The sequence below is a fragment of the Cupressus sempervirens genome, chromosome 1 (genome assembly GCF_028749045.1).
Source record: "Cupressus sempervirens isolate cs-2001-9-10 chromosome 1, ASM2874904v1, whole genome shotgun sequence".
Lineage (NCBI taxonomy): Eukaryota > Viridiplantae > Streptophyta > Pinopsida > Cupressales > Cupressaceae > Cupressus > Cupressus sempervirens.
Window position 1 is genome coordinate 537,833,207 of NC_143118.1, and position 18,378 is coordinate 537,851,584.

The 18,378-nt window shown below is 36.3% G+C and overlaps 1 protein-coding gene across 1 annotated transcript in view; it reads left to right on the forward strand.

Moving 5' to 3' along the window:
* The first annotated feature begins 371 nt into the window (after nt 1–371).
* Nucleotides 372–18,378, forward strand: part of LOC149578584 (callose synthase 3-like) — a 134,426-nt gene continuing 116,419 nt past the window's right edge. Inside the window, exons 1-9 of the mRNA XM_089829999.1 lie at nt 372–970; nt 1,067–1,167; nt 12,691–12,815; nt 15,360–15,453; nt 15,597–15,707; nt 16,049–16,162; nt 16,353–16,445; nt 16,548–16,639; nt 16,793–16,919. Coding sequence (XP_089686125.1) covers nt 787–970; nt 1,067–1,167; nt 12,691–12,815; nt 15,360–15,453; nt 15,597–15,707; nt 16,049–16,162; nt 16,353–16,445; nt 16,548–16,639; nt 16,793–16,919 — 1,041 coding nt within the window. The 5' untranslated portion in view covers nt 372–786. The remainder of the gene's footprint in view (nt 971–1,066; nt 1,168–12,690; nt 12,816–15,359; nt 15,454–15,596; nt 15,708–16,048; nt 16,163–16,352; nt 16,446–16,547; nt 16,640–16,792; nt 16,920–18,378) is intronic.

Sequence of the window (18,378 nt, forward strand, 5' to 3'; positions counted from 1 at the left end):
AAAACTATAAATACAATATATCTAAATAAAAAATGAAGCAACGATGATGAGCAGACCAACCACAATAATATAGAATATATTAAGAAATTCAGATCGAGTTGAAGTAGTGATAACAATCAATATAAGAAGCAATCATATTTTTAATTTGAATTTGACTCAAAAGCTACAAGTTAAAGTTAAATCGTGAAAATATATCCTACTTATTTCCTCATATAATAATGAAGTATGGTTTGTTGAATATAAAAATCAATCTCTGAATTGTTTGGAAAAAATTCTAACACCAACAAACGCCAGTAAACACCACTAAAATTATTAAAAATGAACATTTTAAAGTGAAGTTCGAATGTTCATGGGGTCCAGCGAAGGAGCTCAAATTGATGCGAGGTGGGTAATAGAGTGGAAATGACGCTAGGTACCACACAACAAAAAGAGGGATCCTTCTCGGAGAGAGACATGATAAAAAGGCTGCGAATTTTGACGGAAAGCCATGAACCGGCGGGCCCCGCAGAGACAGGATACAGTTTATTTCTGGGTATGCAACACAGCGACAAATATAGAGGAAGGCTACACCGCCGACAGCAAATTATAGAAAATTGAGAATAGCTAAGCATCTATCACACTTACAGCGCTCTCACTCTCACTCTCACTTGCACGTCTCTATAGAGCCCAACATGCAGCTGCTCTGACTTCTGCTGCTTTAACTTTACTCATAAAGCTCCCATAAATATAATGTTCTCTTCTTCTCTGAGGCTTCGTTGTGCTCTTGGGTTTTGTTGATTTGGGACAATGGCTGGTAGGAGCTTGGGCGAGGCGCCCACAAGGCGCCTGACTCGAACACAGACGGTGGGGAATCTGGCTACCAATGAGACGATTGACAGTGAAGTGGTTCCTTCTACTCTGTCCAAGATCGCCCCCATTCTTCGTGTCGCTAATGAGATCGAGAGCGAGTGCCCGCGCGTTGCATATCTCTGTAAGCATATTAGAAACCCTAGTACTTGTGTTTCCACAAATCTGGAGTCAAGTATCAGAGTGCTTATGACGAGATTCAATGGTTGTGATGTTGCAGGTAGGTTCTATGCATTTGAGAAGGCTCACAAGGATGATCCCACTTCCAGCGGCCGAGGGGTTCGTCAGTTTAAAACAGCTCTTCTGCAACGCCTGGAAAAGGTGGGATCAAGCTTCGTTTTTTTTCCTCTGAGGATTTGTTTTATTATGTGCATGTCTTGATTGAACGGTTGGGGTGTTCCGTGAGGGGTCTGTACAGCCTATTATTGGGGACATTCCTCAGTGATTCGTAGGGAGGCGACATTCAAATACTTTTGCCGCTAAAAGTTCGTTGTTTTCGTCGAACTTTTCGCTGCCCAAAATTCGGTATTTTTATTTGATTTATTAACTTCCCATAATTAGTTATCTTCTTCGTTTTATGCGCACATTTTCTTTCCCAAAATGGAGCGCCTTTTCCTCGGCAGAATGGGACTCGTCCTTGCCAGTGGAATTGGCTGAACACTCTACGAAGTTCTTAAAAATTCCTCACTGATGGCCTTTGTTTGGTTTTTTGAAGTATATTGTTAGGATTCAAACTCACAGGTAATTGGGTCCGACTTCAAATTTTACCTAAAATTATGATTCGATGTAGCGAGATCAGCTTAAAGTTCTTATTATACGTGAAAAAATTAGGAGCCTTCTCCAGACCCCGTTGCTTGAGGCTATGATTCGATGGATTACAGAGTTATCTGCTGTTAGTATATTTTAATTGGAAGTCTGTAATTTACACTGACAAATTATGGACACAATATGCTACTCGATGGAATAATTTTTATTTTTCAGGGAAAAAAGAAGAAGAAGTCATGCATTCTACCTCGTCGACATTAAAGTCACTAAGATTGTTACCATGGAGGGGATGATGCTATGTAAATTTTCCCAGCGGGCGCTGTCCACAAAATTCCAATGTTTTTATTATCAAGTGGTCTCATTTGATAGGAAAAGACACATTTTGATCCTGTAGATACATTTTTAAAATGATATCGGAAATATTTATGAGCAAAAGCCCCTTCCATGAGATTTGGGGAGAGCATTGGGGGTGTTCTTTTATTAGGCAATATTTATTTTAATATTTTATCTGCACTTTTCCATTATAATGTACTGTGCTGAGAGAAAAATAGGAGCAAAGGCTCCTTGCATAAGACATGAGCAGGGAATTGTACTAGAATCAGGGTGCATTAACTGTCCATGGAAATGGATGGTGTATTTGGTTTTTTCTTGTACAGTTACAAGATTGCTCGAACACAGATGCGGACATAAGAAAGTTTGTTAGAGGGAAGTTTCACAATGCCATGTGGAACAATAATATGAGTAGAAAAAAACCCTATAATATTAAAGAATTTAATCCAACTGGAGAATTGGGTGAAAAAGCCTACCTTGGGGCTGCTATTAAAGGAAAGGCAAGGTTACTAGTGGCACAACTGAGGACAGGATATCACCTTTGGTGCGAGATGGGAAGATGGAAGAGGCCCAAAGAGATTTGGGAGCAGATAATTTGCAGATTTTGCAGGTCCTGAGCAGTTGAAACGGAATGACATTCTCTCAAAATGCGTGGCATACGACAACATCTGATCTCTCTATGATGTCATCTTGGAGGCAGACAACATGCATAGCTTATTTGAAGGGGATAAGATAAAGCAGACTGCTGGTTTTTTGGTTAAGATACATATCAAAAGATTAGGAATGGAAAGGAATGCAGAAATTATCTAGTGCGGTTGTTCTTCGGTCTCTTAGATTGCTCTGGTGTCGTGGACGTCATTAAAAAGCATTCATTCATTCGTTTAGTTGGGACCATGACTAGTTTAAGAAACTATGCGATAAGAATTGCTATCCTAAAAATGGATGAATGCTATTTTTTAGGGTACTAGGGGGACTAGACCATCACACAATTGCAGTTTCTGCCTAAATAATTTTCTGAGATATTGTGTTAAATGGAAGCCTGTTTGGATTTGTTTCTTGAATTTGTTCTATTCATATAGCTTGGAAAAATAGCAGCCATCCGTTGGTACCTTCATTTTTCTTCTTTTTATTTCATATGGTTCTGTTTAGTTATTTTTCTGCAGCACCCATGGAATGTCCCCTGCTGAGAATTTAATTTAATATTACTCAATTTGTTTCTTGCAGAATTCTTTCAAATATTTCTGGCATTTAGTTTTTATTCTAAGAGTCATGTCTTTTCATATTATATAATATTATATAGGTAATATAATTATATTAATAATTAGATTATAACATATATATTATATTAATATACAATAGAATAATAATGATAAGTTTTAAAAAAAAATGGTGAAAAGCAGCTTCGCTTGCGAAAAAAGCAGCTGGACATTCAGAAAAAATTGTCACATTAATAACAAAAGCGTCCCATTCAAAGCCATGAATTTGAGATTTCCATATGATGACAGAGTGATTTGTAGAAACAGTTTCGAAGCCCTAATCAAACTCCATGAAGAATACAATGCAAAAATTGAAAATCGATATTTGAACCCGAAGACCTCTAATCAAAGGATTTTAGAAACATCATTCATAGACAAAACAGATCCAAATGGATTCGCTAAGGACATTGGGTGGCAAATGGTCATAAGCCCTAGAAAAATCAGAAAGCGAAAACTTTCAGTAGCCAGAAATACAGGAGCAGGCAGTCTTAGGGCTAGAGAGCCACTAGCAAACATAGCCATAGATGCAAAAAACAAGGATGGATAAACAAACACTTTCTTCGCAAAAACAAAATATGCGGACTGGGCGCCAAAGGAGATCACGACAACCACAACAGGATCTCAGAGCTCAGCTAGGGCAAAGCTTAACAACACATAGACAATCACTATTCCGAAGCCTTCCAAGATATCATCGGTCAATAAGGTACCATTAGGATCGGAATTACCTCCCTCTCATTCACCTCTTTTAAATCCTCCCTTAAACTTGGGTCCATATCCCTTAAACTTGGGTCCATAAATTCCGCTGCATAGGAAAACCTTATCTCGGAAATTAGGTCAGCTTAAATTTGGATCCTTTAGAGCAGAAATCTTAGAGGATAAAACTATCATGGCTGAACCTTTTCAGAAACCCCTTTATAATAGAGTCAATAAATTTGTAGAAAATAAAAAGATTCAAACTACTTCCACAGATTTAGGCTGCTCTCAAATCTAAATTATCAGCAACCAACATTCAGAACAAAGATGGAATGAATGTTAGAGAGTTGGGATATATGGATATTGGAATCCACCATCTAGCATAGCTTTCAACATTAGCTTCCGATCGCCACTCATTAATTCCAACTATTTCTTATGATGATCAATTGTGTACCTGCCAACAGACTGCAACCACTGCGTACCCATGATCACACCCAATCCCCTCCAACTTGATGACATAAAAGTCATCCACCAGAGTGTAGTCACCCAACTGTATTCTAAGGTGCAGTATCCTTCATGGGCTATTTAGAAGATCATCACCACCTTCACATGAAGTTAAAGAATCTCCTCACCTTGTAATCCTCGTTTTGCCACTTACTTGCATCAATAAAGTTATGTGTAGCGTCTGTATCTAGAAGACAAACGACTTGCTGTTCTCTAACAACTCCTTTATGTAAGCACTCCTGAAAGTGTGGCAATAGCAATGGAGGGTTGATCAGCTGCCCATTCTTCACTCTCTTCCACTGTGAGCTGCTCATTAGCCTCCTCATTATCATTGCCGTCAGACCTGCTGTGCACAATCTGCTCTTCTTTGCCCTTGGAAACAACTTCAAGGTACCAAATCACGCCTTTTTTAAGGCACTCGTGACTGGGGGGCCAAGGTTCCTTGCATGTAAAACAATGTTTCTTTATTCTTAACTCATTTGTAGTCTCCATATCCATTACAAGAGGTGTTTTGTTAATCGTATTATACGATTTCAGATTTGACTTTGATCTCTTAAAGTTCTTTTTGGGCAGAGATCAAGTGCCATCTTAATAGCATCCCGTAGTGAATTGGGTTTAAGAACTTTCACAATTCCCTTGAACCTATTCCTCAAACCTTCAATGAATAGCACACGGCTTTCCTTTTTTCTGACGTATCTTGAACCATTACTGAAATTCTCTGAAATTCTTTTATAAAAGAATCCAATGAACCACCCTGTTTCAGCTGTACCAACTCCATGTAGATGACTTCAATATCTTTCTTGTCAAAACGAGCAACCAACTTACCATGGAACTCCTTGTATGAATTAATCAATCCACAATTTCGTGTCAGGAGTCCATGATGCTATGAATCATATGCTGGTCCCTCTAAGTGCATGGTAGCAAATTTAATAGCCTTTGTTTCCTTCATGGGCTTAAGTGTTAGGAAGGTATCTGACCTATGTATCCAAGCTCGTGCAGTTGTCTTACTACTGCCGTCGAATGTGGTAAGTGAAAATTGTTTGTAGCATGCTTCAGGTTTTTGTTTGAGTTTTAGGCCTTCTATCTTGTCTATTTCTCATGCTTTCCCTTTGCTGCCCCATATATTGAATGGAAGTTAAATCTGCCTTAACATGATCTGGGAGAAGGTTCAATTCATTGTGCATAATCATTACATTATTGGGAAACACCATCTCTGCTTAAGCATTATTCACTTCCTCGTCAACATCAGCAACAGAAGTAGGCATCAGGTCTATCAAAAGAGCATGTGGGAGCTCTTACACCTTGTGGGGAACCAACTGTGCTACTAACATAACTTGACTATGCTGAGATCTTCTTGGGGTTGCACTTAATTACTGTATAGCTACTGTAAGCTGCTTAAGAACATTGGCCACTTGTTCCTGTCCTGTTTGAATTTCTCTTAAAGTATCTCTTGCTTCTGTGGCCTCATCTTGTGGTGAGTTATTGTTCCTAATCACCCATTGCTGCAACCTGTTCAACACTGCCAGAAGAAGCACCGATCAAACCCGATACGGTTTATTCTTAGGTACTTGTGGTTGATGTGAAGTATTGCATAGTTCCCTCTTATAATATCTTCTTTCCCTATCAGTTGGTTGCATTAAAACTCTGACACAAACCCATATGCTGGCAGGGTCTTAGCTTTGATACCACCGTAGGATCCCCTAACTATTCTCTCCTTAATTTTTAGTAGTTTTATAAACATTCCGTCAAAGTTATGTAGAATCCATATTGCTTTTTCTGAGTTTTCCTTATGCCAAAACACATTATTCAACACAAACACTTTGCATAGAATTTTGTCAAACATTTGTATTACAGTAGAAATCTGAAGCTATTAAGAAAGCTGGAAGACGTGTAGCATTTAAGCTTTAACATCACCAAACTAGCACAGCTTAATACATCAACATTTTATCAAACAGTTAAGATGAAACCAATTTCAGACCTCGGTTCATTATTTTGTCAAACATATTTGATAACTTCAGATTACCAGTGCATAAGAACAACACTATATCAAAGGACATGCATGTAAAACTACTTCAAAACCTTTCTATTTTTTCGTGATATTTCATGAAACACGTAGCAGACCTCTTTTAGTCTCAGAGTTGGAACACTAAATTACTCCAGACTTCCAAGTAATTGCAGATTCGTAACCATTACATTTCAATGGCAAATGCCATGAGTATTGAGGCTTTTATATACCTCATGATTCTGAACTCTTATATGGCTAGCTAGTCAAATGATATGCTCCAGACAAAGTTTTTGAGAATATGAATTCTTGTACAACTAGAGTAACAAAACAAACTAAATCTGAAATACCTGCTGTGAACATTGTCAACGCATTGTAGAAGCACAGTCACAACACTGCTCATGATATTATTCACATTACTATTCACAACACTGCTCATGACACTATTCACATTACTATTCACAACACTGCTCATGACACTATTCACATTTCTATTCACAACACTATTCATGCCACCTTCAATCTGCATCATAGCTTCTTATTTGAACCAAATCTTTCACCAATACGTTCAGTAGCAAACTCTGAAAATAAGTTCGCCTGTCAGGGAAAGTTGGGGTTTTGTACAACAAATCCCATGGGATTTTGTCCATAGAAAACCAGTCACCAAGTCTCAACAACAATGGACACATTACTTCAATTTTATAATCACATATCATATTTCGAAGGAGAGAATAGCCTTGGACTTCACTTTATTCACCTACTTTTAGCAATGTTGGATAAAATCATAAAAGCTACTTTTAATTTATAGTCACCTTAATTATATAATGCCATTTTATAACATAAAGTAACTCAAGCAACCCATTATATAGAACTTTATTTTTTCTCAGTTTCTCCTTGAATAAAGCTGTGACTGGAAAACCTTCCCATTCTAGTAAATTATTAGCCTCTTAGGATGACAAAATAGGCTAACCAAACTTTCGGGAAATTATGAAGGGGACACTACAAAAAATGGGGATATTAGATAGGCATGTCTTCGGACGACCAGATATAAGTGTGTGCTTATTAATGTGTTAAGTAGCATGCTGATATTTGGCAATTCAGTTCATTCCAAGACTTTGCTAATGTGAACATCTTTAGGCTACTTGTGCTTTTGCTAATATGAGTTTCTTTAGGCTGCTTGGGCTTGCGAATTTACATTTTGAATTCATAGCAGGGCTCTTCTTTTCTGATATGTTAAATTACATAGTAAAATTTTGCTTCCTTACTTAGTCTGTCCGGATGAGAATTGCCATCTGTACTTTGGAGAATTGCATGTGGAGATACAATTTTTCAGCTACAATCCTAGAATATTCTTTAAATTTTTTCTTTTAGATGAATTTTGAAACTCAAGTGAGAATTGCAATAAAGCATAGATTTATATGCTAAATTGCAAATGACTGGAAATCTTGACTTTTCAACTATTTCTTGTTAGAGGGGACAATAATTAATTTATGGAGATCAGTGATTCAATTTGGACTCAAATGACACATAAACTTGAATCTATTTGAAAATTGATCAAATAAAGGTTTTGGGTAACAATTAAAAAATTGGTCTCATTGGTGTTAATTTTCTCCTGAATTGGACATCTAGTAATATCTTGCTATTATTTGAGATAGGACAACACTGTGAATCCCGAACAGTGTATCTATTTTTGCTTGATGAGCAAACCTTCTAGATTTATGCATCCGCTTCTTTAGACAATACAAGTTGAATGTTCCTAATAAATCTGGAAAGTTCTCTACATTATTATGATTTCTTTTGAAATAATAATGAGACTGCAAATTTAAGGCGTTCCTTGTCCATTTGCAGTCATTTTTTGGTCTGGCTTCATATTCTTCAACAATTTTTTTCCATACGGGATAATGATAGAATCCACATTAGCTGTGGGAGAAATCATTGCCATCATCAATGTTTCTTGGAACATGATTAATGAGAAGACTGATATTTTCCGCTATATCTCTATGGGCCATGAATGCTAATTTCTGAAATGTGAGGGGGAATACCATTTAGTGTTCCAGAGAGTTAATGCTTAATCGGTTGTAGCATTGAGTTCTCATTGTTGAGACCCAAGTTCAAATCTGTCATTGGTCATGTTGGTTGTTCCTTTGTGATTGTGAAGTTTGGGAGAGTGGCATGTCAAACCACAAGTAATGACAATTAGAAATAATTCAAAAAGTCTTAATCACTTGTAGGCTCAAATTCAAATTGATGGTCCCCATAGGAGATCCTTTGAGTTGAGGTTGGTATGTTCTTGATGGAGGCTTCAGCAATAATTCATTTGTTAAGTTACTTAGAAAAGGTTGAAAACATGGATGAGCATTAATGGCCCAAAATGGTTACTATGGAGGAGTTAAAATGCAAAAAGAAGGTGTATAGAAAGGAAAATGACGTGTGGATGGACAAATGGGACATTAATTGGCAAAATTGCTCTAAAATGAAAAATTGGGTGCTGGAAAAATGCAACACCATCATTTGGATACAATGTAACAGTTTGAAGAAAAGACATTGTCAAAGAATCAAACCATGTGGACGCACAATGGAAATACTTATTTGAGAGGCGAAATCAAGGGAAAGGCTAAAATCTTAATAGTGCACTATAGGTATCGTCATCCTAGATGTGAAATGAGTAGATGGATAACTCCCAAGGAAGAGTGGGAAGAAAGAACTTGCATCATTTGTAGTAAGGGAGTGGTACCATGGGGATGCATTTCGCCTCCCCCAAGGAAAAATGCCTTATTTCTTGGATGGGGATGTGAGGAACCTCCTTGAGATGTTGGGGGAAGTGCACAATCCTTCAAGTGTAGATAAGATAAGATAAATGTATTAATGTCTAACAAGAGACCACAAAAAGGGTCTAAGGGACTGAAAGCGTACAATCAAGGAGGCTAACAACATCAGGATCACCATATGGTGTTCAAAAAGAGCAGAGCAAAGGAAAGCAATAACACAAAAGAGAAGAACAACGAGAACAAGAAAATGAACACAAACACCAACTAGATAAGGACTAGGGATCCTTCATTGGTGTAAAGAAGTCTAGAATCAAAGGGTAAGGCCCAGGACAACCAATAATCCTAGTGTCTCTGAGTACTACCAGAGGGGTGACACTGTTGTGTAAGACCGCTATAGGGTATTACAGATCTAGATTGACCGATGGTAGAAGTGTTGATCGTATGCTTCATACCTTAAACAAGAGGTAGGGGCAAAAGGAAGGCAGTGATAAGCTGATCCAAAGCCTGGCTCTGGGGAGAAAGAAGTTGCAGAGTATGGTCACGGAGTTGCATAGTCTCTCGAAGGTAAAGTGTGATACACTTTTGGTCTATATAATTGCAAAAGGTGGAGAGAGCTCGACAATCTCTGAATTAAACAATAGTATCTCCCTCTAATCTCATAGTAGGTGGGGCATATCAGAAAATGAAGTGGGTCTCCGTCTCTACTTCCCCCAAGGGACAACCGACATATCCGGTCCTCCCTATCAATGTGGTGATTGGTTTGGATCTGAAGTCTGTGAGACCCTACCCAAAATGAACCCAAGGAGATACGTAGAGCATCGTTGCAGTGCGGTGACAAATAACTTGGGTGCGTAATAATCCCATTCTAAATATCCAGAATCGGCTCAACGTAGAAGGCCATCTGTAGACGTAACCCCCCCGGGGGATTACTCCAAGTCGTGAGAATGAAGATAGTGTTTTCTTAATTTTGCCTAGGGATGTGTTTTTTTAAACTTTTTAATTAGTGACGATCTTCATTCTCTCCATACCCCTTCAATTGTTGGGTTTTAGCTTTTAAATTTGGCGTTCACTGTTCATTTTAAAATTATTTTAGGCTGAAACCTGTGTACAAAGAGCTTTAAATAGCACGATGGGATGTAAAGCTAGAGGAGCTAAATGATATTGATGAGGATGCTACAACTTCAGATATTGGGCTGGTTGGTGTTACTTTGGTGGATCTTAACCATGAGGAACCAACAGCTCTAATGATGAGCATTTTGGGGATGATTAGGGGCCTCCTGTCACCATATTTTAACATTTTGTACTTATTTTAGTATAATGTTACCCATTTTAATCATCTTTATGATATTTGCTTTATAATAGAAATGTCTGATATGATTTTTTTCATTTGTTAAATTTTGTTTAATATTCATGTATTTGAAACTTTAGTGGTTAGTATTTGCAATTCGCTGGTTTAGTAATATGCCAAAGTTTCATTTGAAACATACTTCTTATACAGCTTTTTATAACCAATATTTCAAGTATTATATGTATATCAGCTCTGCCCCCTTGTTGCCTCTGTTGCCGTGTGGAAATTCATGCCCTTGGTCCCTCCATCTCCTCACCTCGAAGCTTGGTGGAGTATTGTCTGAAACCTAATGATACTTCATCATGGAGAGCACAACATATGAGGATATTCATAAATAAGTTGAAAACAATTTGAAGGCAAGCAAACTGAGCATGTTCTTTAAGGAAGCAAGGTTTCACAAAATGACAACTTTCTTCCTTAAAGATTCTTTGCAAAAGAGCTGACATAGAGAGAAATTAAAAATATAGTTGTTTCTAGAGATCCTAGTTCCATAGACCACTTGGTTCTCACAAGAGCTTGTATTGGTCTCATGTTCATGCTCGTCATAGACAAAAATGTCATTTAATATTGTTGTTTTTATGATTATTTATTGACTTAAAGATATTGATTTGAGCCATAGGTCTACATTTTGTAATGTTACCCTGAAACACATTTCCTCCCTAAATTCACGCATTTTGGAAATGGAAAAAGTTTTGGGGACATGGGGCAGCCAAAACTGTTTCCAAGTTGTCTTCAATGAAGCAAAGTTTTCGGGAATCATACCAAGAACATGTGGACGGTCAACAAAGGTTTATGGAACCGTTGACTGTCCTTGGAATGGATGGAAACGACTGAACACCTGTTACCTTCCTGATAACTGATGACTGTTTCCTGTAGTGAGAGGCAAAAAGTAAGATAACTTTATAAAATATTTGCAAAATCTTGAAATCTTGTGTAGGTTGCATGCCTCAAGGAAACCCTAAATATTAAAATATTTTATTACTGATATCAAATCTTAAACATATGATTGGAAATGCCAAATTGTGTATACCTTGTAAGTTGCTTATGGATTCACCCAAGTGAACAGAGTTATGCTTGAGTGAATAATCATTTGCTATTGCTGCTGTAGAATGTGAATGGAGTTAACTGTGAATTTTGGTAGTCTTTGGTGAAAATCTGCAGATTAAGAGTTTAAGTCTGAGCAATATTTAGTATTCTCAAAGCAAATCTTAGGGGCAGCAATATATATTTTTGTTTTCATTTTGACTTTGAAGTTTGAGACTTTGAGTCTTTTGACGTTATATGATACATTAATGCAATGATAATAGGATCTTGATATATGATATGATACTATAAGTCTTTAACATTTCATTTTGTTGAAAATTGCAGCCTTGAACATTTTGATATATGATGTAATACTTTCCATTTGTTCTATGTATTATATCTATGAATGTATGAAATGAAATTTGAACTTTCATTTGATAAATTAGATGATATTTATGGTATTATTTTGTGATGATTTGATTTGATTCATCTAATGCTATGTTCTATGATGTTTTGTTGAATGATCATTTATTTAATGTTATATTCTGTTGCTAAGATGAATGTAACAAGGTTATATAATTCATGAATATAGTGAAAATTTCAGATCTCTCTCTCTCTCTCTCTCTCTCTCTCTCTCTCTATATATATATATATATATATATATATATATATATATATATATATAGCTTCCCCTTGTCCCCTGGTTCAAGGGGGGGAAAAATGTCTGGAAAACCCGTTCCTCGGTCCTGGAAACTTGGGGTAACATAGGAATTTTGTGGAGGTGATGTCAGGTCTAATGATGAATGTCATCTATGTTGGATCTTTCTTTGAATTTTGTAGAATTTACATATTGATCTTTCTCCAGGCTTTATATGCTTAGTATTATTAATTTTGTTTTGTAATTTCTTTGTTGGAAATATCAGATTTTGCTTACCTACTTTTGGCTTTATTTGAAATACAAGTAGCTTCTAAATTTTATATTGTTTTTACTTATGATTGGCTACGCATGTTCGATGTCATATCCTCTCTTTTTCCTCTCTGATTCACAGAAGTACATATTAGACCTTCTAGGAAAATGTGTTTTCTTGATTATCTTTTACAGATTTTAGTTTCATTTGTTCTAAACTGGATATTCTATGGCATATGTAATTGCAGGACGCTGAAGCAACCTTGAAAGCAAGGAAGAAAAAAAGCGATGCTAGAGAAATGCAAAGCTTTTATCAGCAATACTATGAACGATATATCAAGTCACTTGATGAAGCATCTGAAAAAGCAGATCGGTACAGTTTACACAACACTATCTTTTTCTTAACATAGCGTGTTGCTTTCTGCTGTGCAAAATCATGGCTTGCTTCATCTTTTCTGAGTTCCATGATTAATAAGCTTATATCAACTAAACAGAAACAAACAATATTGTATATGTGGCAATTGTCATATTGTATATGAACTTTCCACTTCTAGAAATGCTTGATTTTTAATGAGGCTTGCTCTTTAGTAACCTACTTTGAAGAGTTGCATACGGAACTGAAATTCAGGATAAGAGTATTCATCAAAAAGTGAAAAAAATCCATTTGGTGCTGCAGGGTGTCATGGCTTGAGAAAAATGTTGTTTTAGGAGCTGCAAAAACTCTTCTAGAGCAAGAAATGTAAATGGGAACTTGAATATTTTGGGAACACAAGAATCCATTTGGTGATTCTAGGTGGTATCAAAATGTGAAATAAGAAAAAGGAGCCTGTCAAAGAGGGAAAAAGTCCATTTGCTGCTGCTGGATGAATAGGTGAAGGAAAATCTAGGATTTGTTGCTGATGCTTTATGCAAACCATAGTTTCAAGAATCACGGTGACTCATGCAATTCATGCGATTTGGCGATTCGATTCAAGCCAAATGATTTTTTGTGAATCGGTGAATCGAATCAGCAATAAAGGGTTTATGAAATAAGTTGCTCACTAAATTTCAAGGGTTTTTTTAATTTGCCGATTCGTGGGCGATTCGATTCGGTTCGGCCTTTCCGATTCCGATCCGATTCCGATTCTTGTTACTTTGATGCAAACACACTTTTATAGAAAGAAATGCTAATAGGGACTTGAGTGCTTTGGGGACACATAGTTGGAAGTTGGGAGAATTAAGCCAGGAAATGGAACAAGCATTGGGTGAATTTCTAAGTCACCCCAGGTTTCCGTGATGGGGGGATGGAGAAATGAGTTTCTGGGACCTTTTTTTTCCCTGGAGCAGGGGATGGCAGTGTGTATGGCTATATAAAAAACAGGGAAAGTTTAAAACATATTGGAAACTTTTAAAGATTCATACGAAAACATGGATAAAGCATGCTTATATTATATACATTATAGAACCGTAACTTAAAATGTGTGTGTTAAATAATATAAAATAAGAATTCGCATGAGAGAGGAAGTGAAACAAATTATTAAAGCACAAACTTTGTTTAGATTAATTTTATGGGACAGCCAGTGGACAGTTTTGTGGAAGTTTCTGAGTTTGCGGTACACCCCTGTTTCCAGGACATATCAAATTATGCCGGAAATGCATCTCCGGGTGACACTGGTCACTACTAATTTTCTAATAAGAACAGCAGAAGATGAAGAAGTGGTACAAAATAGTACAAGAAAAGGAAGAGATTCTTGTAACTGTTAAGACCTGCTTTGGGAACTTGTTAACACTGTTTGGAGTAATATTCTAATCTTTGAAGAGCTGAGATTTGTAGACACTAATGGTTTTCCAGATTTGTAGAAATGGTCTAGGGACATAGACTGTAGCCATCAATATCATTCATATGTACTGTTTGTAGGAGTTTCAGATAAATTATGATTTCAAAATCAGTTTATCAGTTGTAGATTTTATCCCTAACATGTTTATTGATCCTAAATTATTAGCTGGGGTTATAGTTTTGGGAGTTCAATTTTTATTATGAGATGTGAAATAAAACCAAGAATAAAAGCTGTTTTGCAATCTTAATGCAACATGTCTTGCAAGTCATCCTTGATTTTTGATATCAATTTCGTCATCAAGTTTCAGAGCAAATAACTCAGTAATGGAATTGGTCTAAAAGTAGGACATGAACCTGTGTGAAAATGCTAAGGGCATGAAAGAAGGCCTGTAAATAAAATGTTACCTTGAACCTATATGTGGCCTAAGAAAAACAAAAATGACAGCAGAAGAACATGCCAATTCTTGTGAGTTATTTTCAATGTGGGAATTTCATTTTCAATATGGGAGTTTATGAGTAAAGACATCCCCAATATAGATTTCCTTAGATTGGCTTTCCAAAACTTAATTCAGTACCGAGGGTCAGATGCTATTAAATGATAATAGCTTGGGAAGAAGAGAAAAAGTAATGCGCTCTCCTGTTACAAAATATAGAGCATCTTGACACCATACTTCAGACATGTCAAGTCTTCAAGGTGTTACATAAAATGGTTTGGCTTAAGCTTGAGAAGTCTGAAGGATGGATTATTGTTCATAGTTATACGTAGTTCATTGTTTAAGTGTTAACAGTATTCGTGCCTTGTATGTATTTATAATTTTTTGCAACTGCATCGTACTCTCATAATGGTTGCTAATTGGAAAGACTAGTAGATTTTGTTGATGAGAGAAAGACAAGCAGATAGAGTTAATAAAAGCTCTAAATCGATTTCCAGAAACAAGATAACAAAAATCTTCAATTTTGTACAAGTCCCTGGGCATTGGCAGCAATTGACACAATGATGATGGGGTTTTTCCTTAGAAAATTTTGTTTGTTACATGCATTGACATGTTGAAGAACATTTTATGATTTGACATCTGAGCATTTTTTTTCGATCTGCTTCAGGGCACAGCTGGCAAAAGCATATCAAACTGCTGCAGTGCTGTTTGAAGTATTAAAGGCAGTCACTCAGACGGAGTCTGCTGAAGTTGATCCTGAGGTAAGTAGCACTAGTTTTGTGCTTTCTTTATGATCAAGAGCCAAATTGTAAATTTCCTAATAATCAGTAAAGCAAAAGGTGATTACATGGGTTAAATAATTTGTGGATGTAAATGTTGAATTAGCTGTTTTTTTTGCATGCAGGTTATGAAGTTTGGTAAAGATGTTGAGAAGAAACAAGAAATGTATGAGCCCTACAATATTCTTCCTCTTGATTCAGCGGGTGCAAATCAAGCCATTATGCAGTTCCCTGAGGTTAGTTGGTCCATCAATTAAATAAGAAACTTGATTGCTTCATGTTCTATGTTAATTTTTCCAAAAACTATGCCCTTTTTCCATGTTTTTGAGTTCATGCCCACCTGGGTCCATTTGTAAATGTCTGTAAAGCTCAGTTTCCGTGAACTTATGCTGTTGTCAAACCCTTATGCTATTTTTGTCTGTTGATGTTTTCTATGTTTGCTTATCAGGTTCCTGTTGAATATTAGTTACCTTCACATTCTCTTAAGACTATATTCATTTTGTTCAAGATACATGTTTGTTTTCTGAGTACTATTGTTTTGATTATTTGGAGATTGCTACTTCATTTGTGATCTTAGATTAAAGCTGCAGTGGCGGCCTTACGCAACATTCGTGGTTTGCCATGGCCCGACAATTATCAAAAAACAGATGGAGATCTGCTTGACTGGCTTCAATTGATGTTTGGATTTCAGGCAAGTAGATTAAAAGGTTTCCAAGGACACTTCCCACATGTTTTATTGCCACTTGTTTTCCCCATTATTTGTTCTTTTGGGCCTTTGAAGAGGGCCTTTTGATTCCATGTTTATATAATATGGCCAGCATGTAATGAAGGTATTAGAGGATGTTTAAATTATAAGCTTACTTGGTGTACATGTTTCACAGAAACACAATGTATCCAATCAGAGGGAACACTTGATTTTGCTCCTTGCAAATGTACATATAAGGCAGATACCTAAGCCAGAGCCGATAAATAAGGTATGCTGCTTACATATACTAACTGCACTGAAAATTATTTGGATGGTAGACAAAATAGGAGCTTTGTATATCATCATAAATATTGTTTTGTTGACCTGACAGTTGGATGACCGGGCTCTCAATGATGTCATGAGAAGTTTATTCAAAAATTATAAGAAATGGTGCAAATATTTAAAACGCAAAAGTAGCCTCTGGTAATAAGCTATGATGTGGTGTCCCCATCTTTCTCTTGTAGTCATCTCCTTTTCATTTTTATGTTTACTTTGTGATACAGTTCGCAGATTACCCTTGTAGCTGTTTTAGTTTTCATTGTATGGGAATGCTGATTTCTAGTTTTGTTACCACAGGGTACCCACTATACAACAGGAAGTTCAGCAGCGTAAAATTCTTTATATGGGACTCTATCTTCTAATTTGGGGAGAGGCTTCAAATCTTCGGTTTATGCCAGAATGCCTTTGTTATATCTATCACCATGTATGCAAGAGTTTATTTTAGCATTGAATTGTTTTTTCCTTTATGATAATTTTAGTTTTTGAAAGTGAATTAGAGGGAATTATTCCACCGCTCTTAAAATTAATGTTCAAATTCTATTTAGATTGAGATAAAACTGTTTTGCAAAGTGCTTGTGACATTCCTGCTGCTGCTCCTTCTCCATGATCTTTTAATTTGAAAGTTAAAAGTTCTTTGAGGCCTTATTAACTTGATTTGTCAAATGAAAATAGAATATTTAAAAAATTATAAATTTAAACTATTCATCTTTAAAGTTTTCCCGTGATGCTGGAAAATTTTTCAAGGCTCTAGATGGATATATACATATCTATGTTCCACAGAGTTTCCAATACAGAGACGACGGGGGAGAATGGGATGTGTTTTCGGTTTAGTGATAGTTTTAAACCATTATTTTAGGGGATGGCAGGAGACAGCTGTTAAAAAATTAGGAATTTTTTAAAATATTGAGAAATTTCAAATATGCATATCATAACATTGATAAAGCATTCGTCATGGATAGTGTAGAAACTTAATACTTTTGGAAGGATTTGGGAAAGTGATTAATCATTGTAGAAATTTTCATTGTCAATGTACCAAATATGTCAAATGTCTGCATGATTCAACCATGAAATGATATAAATTGCAAACAATAAACATAGATCTACAAAAATATAATGATATATTCCTGACCATAATCAAGGAGTCCAAATCAAGTAGATTTGATACCCTAACCTCCTCTTTAAAGTGCTGTTTATCCTTGACCAGCTGCTCCTTTTTTCTCTTGCTACTCTTTTTTTCTGCAATGTGATAAGATTAGGTTTTTGTATTGTTTAACGTGAGTTGGGTGTCCTTGTGGGCACAACCAACCTTTTTTCTCATGTTAAAAAATGTGTTTATTTTTCTTAAAACTATTCCAGCCAAAAAGGCCACCTAGGCCATAGTTTCTGAGCCGTCCCTGGGACTTATGGCCATCCCCAATGTACTCGACCATTCTTAGAGCTGTCTTGGAAATGTTTTTGGAATTTTGTACAAATTGGGGATGAGCAGGGTACTTGAAAATGTTGTCCCTGTGTTCTTGGTACGGGAATGGGGTAAAGTCACAGGGAACACTTTTGCATGACAAAGTACATTAGAATAAGGAAGTTAATAATTAATTAGACTATTTAAGTTTGAGCCTTGAATTAATTTGCATCAATATCATTTTGAAACTAGTAATGGTGTAATGGCCCGTTGCTTAAGACAAACAATGATTTTGGGCCCCTTATTATTCTCCATGTGTCGACTCTTTTAAAACAACGTTTCTTGTTAGAGTTTGGGGACGGATTCATGGGTTCAAGGAAAACAAATGTTTTCTATTATGGTTTGTAGGGGGTCATGTGTGTGCATATATATGCATTATATATGCAAAAAGAAAAAAAAGAGATATACAAAACAGTAAAACCAA